The 13,415-nt window shown below is 42.3% G+C and overlaps 1 protein-coding gene across 1 annotated transcript in view; it reads left to right on the plus strand.

The window, feature by feature from the left end:
- The window catches only part of LOC144770056 (ABC-type organic anion transporter ABCA8-like), a 2,854,033-nt gene that overhangs the window by 1,714,157 nt on the left and 1,126,461 nt on the right, over positions 1-13,415 (plus strand). Inside the window, exon 21 of the mRNA XM_078654287.1 lies at positions 7,361-7,488. Coding sequence (XP_078510413.1) covers positions 7,361-7,488 — 128 coding nt within the window. The remainder of the gene's footprint in view (positions 1-7,360; positions 7,489-13,415) is intronic.

The raw sequence follows: 13,415 nt of genomic DNA on the forward strand, positions 1-13,415 counted from the left end.
CTTCAACGTTGACTATACCAAGAACCATACATAGGAGTTCCCTCCTGCGAGGTTTTGGAGGATATAACCTTTCACCCACTCCAGACGTCTTTGGAGTATTTGGGAAAAGGGGTCTGAGTGAGAAAGCACGACTGAGTTACTCTAAATGTCTTACGTTAGTTTTATCGCCCTTTCCAAACGTGTTGGGCGCCATGTAGTGTAGCTCCTATTTTCCCAATAGGCTCTGCGCATTGGAATAGTACCTACAGCAGTAAAGGCCTAGGCCAGACGTTAACTAGGTCTACTACTGTCGATACTAGACTTAATTTTTGGGTTTGCCAGCTAAGCTCAGAGTTCGCTAGAAACTTTCTCGAATGTTCAAGGAAGGAATTAACTCCCCTGATTAGACAAGAAGGGATTTAGTTTCTGACAACCATAGAACATGACAACTTTGCTCTCCCCTAATCAAGAGTCAATCTCAAGAGTCGTGTGAGTACAAGGCAATTATTTTACTCAGTCAGTACGTGCATTCTTAGTCTCATCAGAATGTAGAGAAAAGGAAGGGACGGGCGTGTTCAATAAAAGATGTTATTTATTGATCAGTCTCTTTTCTCGTACAAGAGAAATGGATCGATATTATTGCAATACTTATAGTTAAGTAAAGTGCATACATTAAAAGCAATAGTATAAAATAATACTGTAAAAACATTGATATGGTTTCTGAGCCATATGATGTTTTAAATGATTAAAATATATTTACATACACATATACATTTGACTAAACGTACTCAACTGGTGTTTCTAAATACGCCTACCCCGTGTACCTGACCTAAGTCTAATGCGTGGGCGGGAATAGAAAGTTACAGTTTAAGTTAAGTTTGTTTTTGCCAAGTGAATAACTAAAGAATTCTCTGTGAGGGGTTATTCAGTTCTGTACCTGGAAGTTAGGATGAATGAGGAATGGTATCTCTTTCTCTGCTCTCGATATTCCAGGCTGCCTGCGAGGGCTGCCCAGAAGCGCCGGTGCTGGGTCTCTCGGCTTGAGATAGCAGCGCGTCTCTCAGCGCGTCAGGAAGGCGGGGCTGCTGCCAGCGGGGTCTGCTTCTGCTCTCGGCTTCGGCAAGTATGGCTGCTCCGTCTTGTCACCACGCGTGTGTTTGCATAGGGCAAGGTCGGCAATATTTATACCTTAAAGGTGCCGAGATTGACGTAAGGATGGACATAGGTACGTCAATAAAGATGTCATACGACTTGCTCGTTAGCACATTCTTTACTAAAGTTCTCTGTGAAATCAAAACAATGGCCGCACGGATTGTCCAGGTTGTCATAGGTTTGTTTTGTTATGAGAACGTCGTATGCCTTATCAGGGGCTGGAGGAATGTCGCTTGTCTAATTAGATCTCAAGCGTTATGACCTAATCAGATAACACGTTCCTGTGCCGTAGTGTGACTGCGTCAGATAACGGTATCTGCATCATGGGGGTTTTCTTGCCTCATGGGCTGACTGTTAGTTAACTTGATAGTTAGTTTAACCAGAATAGGGTCAGGAATAGGGGGACTGATTCAGAACCTATAGAAATACACGACACTGTCATGTATGACTGATATTTGAAGAATTATTAACTTTTTTGAGCAATTCATCTCATAATAAACATACATTCATGAAGCAATTGAGTGACGAAATTACGGACATTCATTATGACCAATTGGTTCATTATATCAGTGGTTCATATTGGAGTTAAAAACTTTGTAATACTTTGAACTAGTTAAATAGATGTATAATAGTGTGAGACACTCAATTGAGTGTACAGTAGTTATGCACTGTCTGTCTAACAATTTTTTGTCCTAGTTCTCTTCTTCACTTTAAGAAAGTTGGCATTTGCTGACTTTAGCCATGTGGTGCCTGCTACCTTTCTATGATCACCTGTCCAGGTTGGTTGGCAGCTGGGCTTTGTGTATTTCCTCCACATAGCCACACACAACAGGAGTATAGGTGTGACTTGGCGGGCCATCCTGGAAGGACGGGAGAGAGGAGCTGGCCACAGCCTCACTTACACCTGAATAGGCTGTGTCCTATTCCTACACAAAGGGCTGCATAACACCTGTAGTGATTCTAGAGACAGGGCAGGACGAGCAGGACCTCTGTGCACTTCAAAGGCCTGTCTTTGAAGGTTCCCCCACTTCAAAGGCCCAACTGGGTATAAGTACTGGACTTCTTACACCACCAACTCAGTACACTTCTGGAGACGTTGCCAGGAAGAACTTCTGTGCTGCTGAAGTGCTGCCACTCTGCTGTTTTGCTGGACTCATGCCTTGCTGTGCTGCTCTGCTGCTTTCGGTTCCCCTGCCCGGATGAGAAGGACTGGACTTGCATCACTTGAACTCAGAGTGACTCCAAGAGCTAGCTGGCTGGCCTCCTGATCTGAAGCCACAGCGATATGAAAGACTTCCAACCACCCTGCGCCTGCACCTGGACTCTGCCACCTGTGATTCTGCCCTGTCAAATGGTACCACCACAGCCCTGGACCATTGAAAGTGGGCCTAAGTGTTTGCACCAGCTGAACCGACGCAACCTCTACTGCGAGAGCAGAACTGACACATCACTGCATCGGGTTAACTGTGTCCCTGTAGCCAACCCGCACTCTATCGCGGTCGGCCTAATCTTTTGTCTTTGTCCCCGGTCCGGCACAACCAGATATCCCTTGTTGGCGCTTCTTGCTTCTAAGCGCTAATTTACAGTTTATTCTTTAAAAATTCATAATTCAAATTCTACTTACTAGATTTTTGTAGTTTTGGTCTTGTTTTATTCATTAAATTCAGATCTGTTTTTGTAACCTGGTGTGGAATATATTGTTGTGTGGCGTTTTCACTGCTTTACTGTTTGAAGTGTTACCCAAATGCTTTACACCTTGCCTATAAGTTAAGCCTGACAGTTCTATGCTAATCTAACAAAGGGTGAGCACAGGCTTAGAGTTAGCCTGACGCTTACCCTGATTAGGATTGTGGTTGCTGCTTGACCAGGGCTCCTACTCGAGTCAACCGACAATCCAATCTCTAACAAAGGACACCAATACACCCCAACTAATTAACCACTTTCTCAGAGCTTCTTGCCATAATGGTTCCCTATGCCACGACTTTCAGCTTCTTAATTGACCAATAGATAACAATGGTAGCACTATACTTTTTCAAGGATGGTCTGAGTTGCCTCATTAAAACTCAGACCATCCGTTTCCCTCTCTGATCTGAGAACTAGTATGCAATAGTTTTACACACCTGAATAGCATGACACTGCTAGCTGGACTCACATATGGTCCTAGCTCCTTTCTAAACCATTTACCATGCGGTGGCATGACTTGTAAAAAGTGCAGAAAAATCTGAACAAATTAATCCTATTATCAAAGTCCCGCAGAGGCTTTTCCCTAAAGCCAGAACACACTTCAAAATAGCTCACACTAGCCAAAAACCCTTCCATCTAGGTCTGCCACCAACTTGAATCATAAAGTCCATCTCAATGGACAAAAGGGAATCTCCAGAACAAAATCCCCAAAATGTGACCCTAACATGCTCTCTCTTGTAACAGTTATCATTGCTACATTCACTCTTGTTGTATTTATTGATTCATGTGAAGTGCTGTGGTGCCCATGTGGCTAGGGTAGCATTATATACACACACTTTAATCAAACAGTAAACACATGTTATGATTGGTACTATTTATTCATAATGGGTTTGTAAACCTTAGGATGGAAGTTGCACTATTTATGAATGGTTTCTGCTGCAATCATTACAGAAAGTCATTATACAATGACTGCTTAGTTAATAGCTGTAAATTAGTACATCACAACCCAGCACAATCAAGCTTGATAAAGAAGATCAGTTTTAACTTCTCACACACATAGGCATTGTGTAAGGATGCAATCGTTCAATGCAGGGTTAACGCCAATGAATGTTTTCTTTCTTCAACAACACTTAAAAAAGAATGAAACCATCAAAAAGACTTACTGGCCCTTCATAGATGCAATTATAGCAAAGTAGGTTCACCACATGCACTGAAAGCTTGTCTGCTACCTTTAGAATAGGCATACAAATGGGATACAATACAAACAATTATGAAGGGCTCCAATTTTTTTTTTGTTGATATTTATGTGTTTTTATAAAGCGCGAACATTCGCTCCCAGGGGAGCATCTTGGCGCTAAGCTTGCGAACAGTAGGTAGATGAAAAATGAAGCAGGTGAACGGATGAGACTAAATGGCTGCCAGTACGGAGGTATCTGATTGTTGGTACACCCATGTCTTGAGGAGTTTTCTGAAAAGACCCTCCTTTTCAGTCAGTCTGAGGTTAACTGGTAGGTTATTCCATGCCTTGGCTGCCAAGACAGTGAAAGTTTTCCCACCCTTGGTTTGATATTTAAATCTGGGAATCAGGATGAGGTTTGTCCCAGATGATCTCAGACATCGCGGAGGATTATAACGCACAAAGCGATGTGTAAAGTAGCGGGGACCTGTGTTTTGCATAGATTTAAAAACGGTAAGAAGCAATTTAAAAAGAATTCTTTTATGCAATGGGAGCCAATGCAGAGCTCTTAATGCTGCTGAAGCTGATGACCTTCTGGGAAGTTGTAGGACCAGTCTCGCCGCTGCATGTTGTATACTCTGCAGCTTCTTAAGGGTGGACTTTTTCACACCAGCCATTAATCCATTGCAGTAATCAAGTCGGGAGAGTATTAAGGCTACCGCGACTGATTTTCTAGCTGCAAAGGGGAGGAAATCAAAGAATTTTTTCAGTGATTTAATGAGACCAAAACAGCGTCCAGCCGTAATCCTGATGTGGTCATCGAAAGAGAGAAGTGAATCAAATTGCACACCTAGATTCCGAGCTGATGCTACTGCACTAGGGGGGGCTTCCGATCCCATGGGCCACCAGTCTTTCGGACAGAAAGATAGATCTTTACCCAGCGGTATAATTTCTGTCTTCGCACTATTGCATTGAAGATGGTTTTTGTTCAACCATTGAAAAACATCCGATAGGCAGGTTTTAAAACGAAGGTCTGCATCTGGCCATTTTTTATCGATGGTAACGACAAGTTGTGTATCGTCGGCATAGGACGTGACAAGGATCCCATGAGATTCTATCACAGCGAGAAGGGGGGCCATATAGATGTTAAAAAAAAGAGGGCTTAATATGGACCCCTGAGGTACTCCTGATGAAATTGATTTTTCGCTGGATAGATAGGGACCCAAAGACACAGTCTGGGACCTATTGGATAGAAACGAAATTACCCATGCCAAGGCTGTGTCTGTCACGCCAATCTCTCGCATTCTGTTAATCAGGATGGCATGCGAGATGGTGTCGAATGCTGCTGTCAATTCAAGCAGGACGAGGACTGTCTGTCTTCCCTCATCCTGCAGAAACCTGACAGAATCAGCTAGTTCGATCAAGGCTGTTTCAGTTGAATGGCCGGAACGAAATCCCGACTGCTGAGGATGCAGAACATTATGGGCCTCTACAAATGTTTTGAGCTCATCGTGTACTAGCCGTTCCATGATTTTACTTAGAACAGGCAGCAAGGAAATGGGACGCATATTGCTAAGATCCGTGGGCGATTTATTCTGCTTCTTCATCAGAGGCTTTACAATGGCCTTCTTCCAATCATTCGGCACTAGCCCAGATTCAAAAGATGCATTGATGAGACTATTTATGTAAGGATTTACTGTCTCTATCAAGTGATGTAAAATGATAGGGGGACATGGATCAGTGGGGGCTCCAGATTTACAAGCCAAAATTGCCTTGCTTGTTTGTTGGAGGGAAACCGGTTTAAAAGCAGAGAGCAGAGGGTGGTTGTCAGCAATCTCTGGGAAGTTGGTCGGAGGGGGAGGAAAGTGCATCTGAATACTGACTATTTTATCTTCAAAGAAGTCTGCGATTTGATTACACAGGCTCTCTGAAGGAGGAATTTCGGGCATAGTGGCTTTAGGATGGGTAAAAGATTTGACAATTTTAAAAACTGTTTTTTGGTTATGTTGAGCTTCATTTATAACCCTAGTAAAATAGTCCTTTTTTGCTGATTTAATATTGGCAAGATATTGTTTCCTCTGTTGGACGTACTGTGCTCTTGCAGCTTCATCGTACGATTTTCGCCATTGCCTTTCTAATCTCCGACAGAGAAGATGACTGTCGGATAAAGTGTGGGTGAACCAGGGAGCATTAGGTTTCCTCTTATAGCATTTAGCATGCTGGCTTCCAGATTCAGTATTGGCCAAAACAATTTGGTCTAGCCAAGTGCGGAAATTGCATGAATCAACTACAACATCTCTAGTTATTATTGGAAGGTCTGGGAGAGGTTGAGAGTCCTGCTTGATGCGTTCCCCCACTTTCTTCCAGTTAACTGTGAAGGTAGCGTGGGGTCGGTTTATACTGGGTAAGATAGAAGCAGGTAATGCAATATCAAATGGAATAAAACAATGGTCAGTCCAAATTTGGGATAGAGGGAGGGACGTGATCAAGGGTGTAAAATTAGTGCAAATGGCGTCAAGGGTATGTCCAGCACGGTGGGTCGCAGCAGTAACGAGTTGGGAGAGTCAAAACATGTTTAAAGAATGTTGAAAGGAGATGGTGTGAGGATCAACAAGAGATTCCAGGTGTAAATTCATGTCACCTAAAAGTGTAAAATTGGGGTACTGTAGCATAAGTGCTCCAAGAGCCTCATCAAGGGAGTCTAGAAAAGAAGTGGCTCCAAGGGACAACTTTGTATAGACCAAGTAATATTCTGTCCCCAATCTACGATGTACCATAACAAAAAGGATATTATTGGTCTCACTGAGAGGTAATACACGGCAAAATCAGAAACTCTAGTATCTAGACCTGTGCTGAGCTGGAAAGAAATCCCATCAGCCCACCCAATGGCAGAACTTCATCATCTGGGATTTGAGAAAACTGGTATTTGAAAGAACAGCTCCATTGAGAAGAGGAGTCGTGCCGTGTATTACCTCTCAGTGAGACCAGTAATACAAATGGGATAGCCTCTGTCCTAGGACATGAATATACCCAAAATATCTTGCTGCTCAAGTTTGTCTTGTTATTTAGCTAACAAAACCTTTTCAACATTAATGATGTTTAGCAATGAATACACTACATTGATGCTATTATTTCTTTTCAAAACCTTAACAAAATTGTTAAATGTAAAAAAGAGATGAAGGGGTTACTCTAGCCAGTGTACACAGATCTACTGCAGATGTCATGAACTATAAGAGGGTTAGTGCCTCTGTGAATACATTGATACGTGCACCCTCTTGGGAAGAAGAGAGTATGAAGGCTGTAAGGAAAGGGGAATATCCCAGCAAGGACTCTTTGTATAATAAACAGAACTGTCTTTTTCCATTTCAGGCTCAGAAATTGATGACTTTGTCAACGCCGTCAAGAGTCAGAATATAATAGTGGATGTAACTAGCGGAGACAAGTTCCTTCAAGACATATCATATAATCTTGTGCTGACGGTGTCTCGAGAGGAACAGGTGAATTTTCAATTATTCTGTGTTAATAAATAGTTGGGACGCCAGTGATGAGCAGATGCAGAATGTTTTAGCTACAAATAATAGATCTGTTCAAAAATGTGAATTCAGCTCCTATTGCATCTAAAGCTATTGTAAGCTTTGCATAGGAAATGAAAGAATCATGCCAGACTAATTGCAGAGGCCCAACAGCAGTTGTCATCTGCAATGAAGGACCCTGTTTTACACAAAGGCTAGTAATTTTGATACAGCATTCTGAAGTGATAAACGTCCTTACAGGACTCCTCCTGCCTTCTACTGAGTACAGAGATTGGTTGGTGGGTGGAATGTGTGCATACTGAAAGCGACAAAAATAAATACATATTATATATGACAATCAAGTGTTGACCTTTGTTGTTAGTCCTCAATTCTGTAAGCATCTACAATTTTCACTTGACCATGGTCTATTGGCAAAGCTGCCAACTTTGGAATTTACGTTTTAATCCTGCTCTGGTACTACACTGTAAATTGTAAAAGATATTCGCAAATCACTTAGGGTCTGAATACAAGTTGTGAGGAATACTGTGCAGATATTCTGGATGACTGAAATTTATAAAACTGGCTGGAATTTCCGAACAGGAGTAAATTATTTTATTGTATAGTTAGTAAAAACCTTTACAATACGAAATGCAATATTATTTTAAAATATATGGAAAAATCCATTCTTATACAAGTGTTAAAACAACCGTTAATTAAAATGGTAAAGAACCCTGGTATTTTTTAGTATCATAATGTATCAAAGTGAAGATTCAAAATTTAGGAAATACATGTTTAGGGTCCTAGAGATTCAAGTTTGTGACTGCTCTTTGCAAAGTTTTTTTTTTCCCCGAAATTAATAACGTATTTAATTGTTCGACAGATAAATTGGTGATCCACTGAGTCCAACGCCTGTAGAATCGCTGAGCGGCATGTACGGATTCCTTTTTCATTAAATTGTGCCTTTAGTAAGCTCCGACGTTCACTATCCAATGCAGGACAAATGCAGATTAAGTGAATAATGTCTTGTACAGCAGCACCACATAGATCACACCCGTTTGGACCTGGTGTCCTCCAGCCGGGTTGGTCGGCATTTGTTGGCAATTTGCCGATACGTAGGTTTAGGTACATTAGTTTGAAGTGTGATGGAAAAGCATGCCCTAGATAGGCTGCAGGTACCGGCTTTTTGTAAGATTGTATTATCAACCAGGCGTGTGAGCGATGTCTCAGAATTGTTTTGTCATCGATCAGCGAATGCATGTTAGCTGCCTTTTTTACAGCCTGCTTGAATGAGGAGACAGGTAACTTCCTTTTCCACATCGACGCCAATTCAGTGATTTCAAGGGAGGAATTTAGGTACTTCGCGTACTGAGAATTAGTGTTGCTTTGCATGGCTTCCCAGATGGCGAAGTTAATTTCTATTTCGCGGTTCAAACAGATGGTGTACCAAAATTTCACTGCCTCTAATTTTGTGTGTAATATTTGGGACTGCAGGCCAAATTCGAGCCGAACCTGTGCGGGTGAGGCATCACATGGTAAGCTGAATACTCGTTTATACACTCTTGTTTGAATTTTATCTAAGAGCGGTGCGCTCCTTCCACAATGTACCACACTGCAATAAGCTATTGTTGGAAGTAGCTTGGCTTTGATGACTGTTAGGAGGGGAGTGAACAAAAGGCCTTTTAGCTGCTTAGATAAACTGCTGAATGCGTGTTGTAAGGCTGTTCCTTTCTTCTTGATGGCATCACAATGCGTGGATAAAGTGAACCGTCTGTCCAGATGTATCCCCAGGTACTTGTAACTTTCCACTACTTCCAGATTCTTATTGTCGATGGTGTAGTTCTGCGGTTTTATACGGCGATGGGTTATTATCATGACCTTTGTTTTCTTACTATTTATTTCCAGAAGGTTCTGATTGGTGAATTCGGCCAGTTCTTGCATGAGGCGTTGCAGTCCTACTTTCGTCTGACTGAGGAGAACAACGTCATCGGCGTAGGAAAGATGCGTGAGGGGCAATATTCCTAGCCGTGGAGGGTGTGCATTGATCCCGTCTAGTCTTGTCTTGGAGTCAAATCGGCCATGAATAAGTTAAACAGATGAGGGGCCAAGACACAGCCTTTCTAATCTTCCGCGTTAGCCGATGGCCATTATCAATCTTTACCTGCATCCAGGTGTTGGTGTATAAGTCCATTATTGGATTTAGGATCGCGTCTGGCAGGCCGTGCTGCTTTAGTTGTGACCAAAGTAATTGTCGGCTAACACGAAGGCCGCCTTAAAATCCACGAAACATAAGTGTAATGCTTGATGATTTTGCAGGCTTTTTTCGGCTATCAGGCTGATAGCTATGGCATTTGCCATGGTACCTATGCCACGGCGAAACCCTGACTGTTTTACTGGGATTTTATTGTTGTCATCGGACCATTTTATGAGGTCGGTTAACACCAGGGAGGCGTAATACTTAGCTTCGGCGTCGATGAGCGCTATCAGGCGGTAATTTGCTGGGTTTTTTCGATCACCACCTTTATATATTGGGTTGATAATCACCCCTCTCCAGCTTTCTGGGATCCGACTGATGATATTTAACGTCCGGAACAGTTTGTTGAAGTTACTGGCCCAAAAGTGGGGATCTTCCTTATAGATAGCCTGGGGGACGCCATTTGGTCCTGGTGCACTGTCTTGCCTGCTTTTCTTTATTATTTGTAGTATTTCAACTTCCTCATTTGGTCGTGGTATGTGGTCTGGTCCTTTCTGTTTGTTATACGAGATGTTTATCAGATCAAAAACTATTGTTGGCTGTGTCTCAGCGTTTGATGTTTTATGTATGGGGATTACTGTTGATGGCGGAGGTGTCATGGAGTTTATTGAAAAGGTATCGATTAAATGCTGTACCCATGCCCTTTATGTGATACAGGTCGTGTTTATAGTGTTTGCAGGTCTGTTCAATGAGTTAATTTGCAACCAGAATGCTCTGGGGTCAGGTTTTTTTGCATTGTGTAATATTTTTGTCCAGAAGTTAGTGACCCCATTTTTTTGCTCATTCCAAATTTGTTTCTTGTATAGTCTCTTAACCACTTGGCTGCTAAGGCACATGATGAGCTTCCATTGACTTTCCATTGAAATCAATGGAAACTCCATGACGAGTTACCCTTGTCATTAGCACTGAAGGGGTTAATGACCCGTACATCCTGCCATACCTTAGATTGTGGACTATGACCTTGTGCTCTCCTCATGGACTGTCGCAGACGCCTTCTCAAAGAGCGTGTTATCTGACTGAGATGGCTATTATTCTTTTGGTTGTGCCTCGTTTTGGCGTTGACTCCAGTCTTCGGTAGTTTATTCACAAAGGCTGTCCATGTTGCAACAGTCAATTAATTTTCCTGGGTAAGTGTTTGTATTAAGTTCTTTGCATCCAGAGCTATTTGGGGTAGTGTAACACTCGTCCACCTTAGACGTTTCAAATTTATTGTTGACGTTTCCCCTGCTAGTATTGGGGCTTTTAGATGTTTGGGAGGGGTTAATTTGATTTCAATATGTTGAGCCGAGTGATCGCTATGTGGGGAGCATATGATTTGAAACTTTTTGATTAATCCAAGGAGTGGGAGGGAGACTATGGTGTAATCCAGGATTGTGCTTGAACTAGGACCAATGTAAGAACTACTGGGAGGTCTGTCCTGTTTTATTCTCCCGTTTAGCACTCGCATCCCTTGCTGCTCGAGCTCCCACATCAGCTGTTGGCCCACTTTGTCCTTTCTCTTCGCATACGGGATCTCCTGTGTTTCGACAGCCCAAAGTTTGTTGGCAGTAATGATGTTATCTTCGTCTTCGTGGGGATGTAATAGGTTGGCATTAAAATCACCTGTGAGGATTATCTCCCAAGTTGGGTGTTCAAAACGGAATCCTGATATAACGCTGCTAACTTTTTTAAAAAGCTCTTGTTTTATTTTAGTTTTTGGATGGGCGTATATGTTGATGAGGATAATAGTTCCGATGCCAACCTGTGGTCCCATTTCCAATTTGATTATTTGCATATCTGCGGTGGATGCGGTTGATTGGGAGGATTTAATGTTTAATGCTATGGAAATATAAACCGACAAACCCCCCTTTGCTCGCCCGTACTGCTGAGTTCGAGTAGCACTAACGTGAAAACATATTCTGCCTGGGACATCGACTGGAGCTGTGAGCCATGTTTCCTGTAGTGCAATGATTTCATAAGTATCCCAGGAATCCGTTTTTCTTTTGTCACTTAGGATGTCTTTTGCTCCAGCGATATTCCAAGATAGTACTTTTACGAGGCTTTGATCTCTTTTGCCACCCTGGGTGTTGTTTCAGTCTTCTCTTATTCCACGATTTAATCTGAACTGATGTTCAGATTTCGGGTTTTCCGCACCCCTGGCGCCTTGCAGTACGGAGTATGTGGATCGTTTTGTCAGTGAGCTGTTTTCTCTATTGGTGCATTTCATTAGGAGGGGGGACGGATAACGTGGTGTCACCTCTGCTTTGAGAGTGATTCCACACTCATCAAATTTGGTAGTTTCTTGGAGTATCTCCTTGGCGGTTTCTGCATTCCTCCAAGTTGTTAGGGTGCCTTCCTTTACTATATTCTTGCTGAGGTTTACAAATTCTATTGATAATAGATGAGCAGATGTTATATGATTAAGGCTCGGAATTGCGGACGTCAAATGTAGGATGTTTCCTCTGTTTAGGTAGTCTTGTGGGCCTTGTGTTTTGTAATTTGGAATGAAGAAACTCCTTCCTTTTGTGTTCAATTTTATATCTTGCATTTGCTCAGGAATGGCAGTGCCTGGTTGTTTGTCCAATATCTCGTTATTTTGTTTTTTTCTTTATCCTTTACGTCGTTGGGTGTATTTTTCGTGTTGTGCTTAATGTCATCCCTCCCTGTGTACTCGGTGGGCTCGTTTACTTTTGTGATTACTTTCAGATTTTCTCTTTTCGGACCACGCAACCCAGGGTTTGGCGATGGATGTCGCATGGAGTAGACCTGTCCTTATTTCTATTTCCGGGCCCCTGAATGGTTGTAGGCCATCCTGATCTGTGATTATCTTGACTAGTAGTTGATCATGCAGACTCTTGTCAACTTTCGCTGTGACTTGCCTATGATTTTTAGTGTCCCCTCTATTGAGAGTGTGATGGGGTTAAACATTGTATGCAGGATATGGGATTCTTTTTGTTTATTGTTGTCGGCTTTGGCGATTACCTCCCTTAGTTGTCCCTGCTTCCCCATCATACTCGAACTGTGCTCCAGGTCCCTTGTGGGCTGTTTTTGAGCTGGCTGAGAAATCCGGACTGTTTGTAGTAATTTGTTCCCGTTATTTTTGAATTGGCCCTTTGGGCCCTTTGGGCTCCTTGGTATTCTGTTTGGTTGTGTAGATTCGTAGTCAGCACTCTCTAGGCTCCAATTTGCACTACTCTTTTCTGTGGAGTGAGTCGCAAATTCATCATTAATACATTCCTCTATGCATATTGGTGTGTTTGATCTTGGCGCGTGGGCTATCCCAAAAGAATGTTCTTCCGTTATAGTTAGTTGGTATTTTTCGTCATTGATGCTTTGAATCTGGAGTTTACTTGGATTCTTAGTCATTATAGTTGACTGATGTTCTCCCTTCTCTGTTTGGGTTTCAAGTTGTATTAAAGTTTTGGGAAGATTGAAAATTGGGTAATTGGTCAAGGCCTGCTTATTGGGGAGTCTACTTAAATGTTGGTTTCTGATTTTTCTTGCACGTTTTTTCTGTCGTTTGGTTAAACATTGTTGTTGGTTATTTGTGGTTTTTGTCTACTCCTGCCTGGGTTGTTCTTTTACAGTCAGCCGACGTCTATAATTAATTTGGTCCGGGGGTTTAGCCCCTGGTGGTATTCGTACTTCAATTGGTTCACCGGTTTGTTTTTTTGTTGACTTT

The sequence above is a fragment of the Lissotriton helveticus genome, chromosome 7, assembly GCF_964261635.1.
Source record: "Lissotriton helveticus chromosome 7, aLisHel1.1, whole genome shotgun sequence".
Lineage (NCBI taxonomy): Eukaryota > Metazoa > Chordata > Amphibia > Caudata > Salamandridae > Lissotriton > Lissotriton helveticus.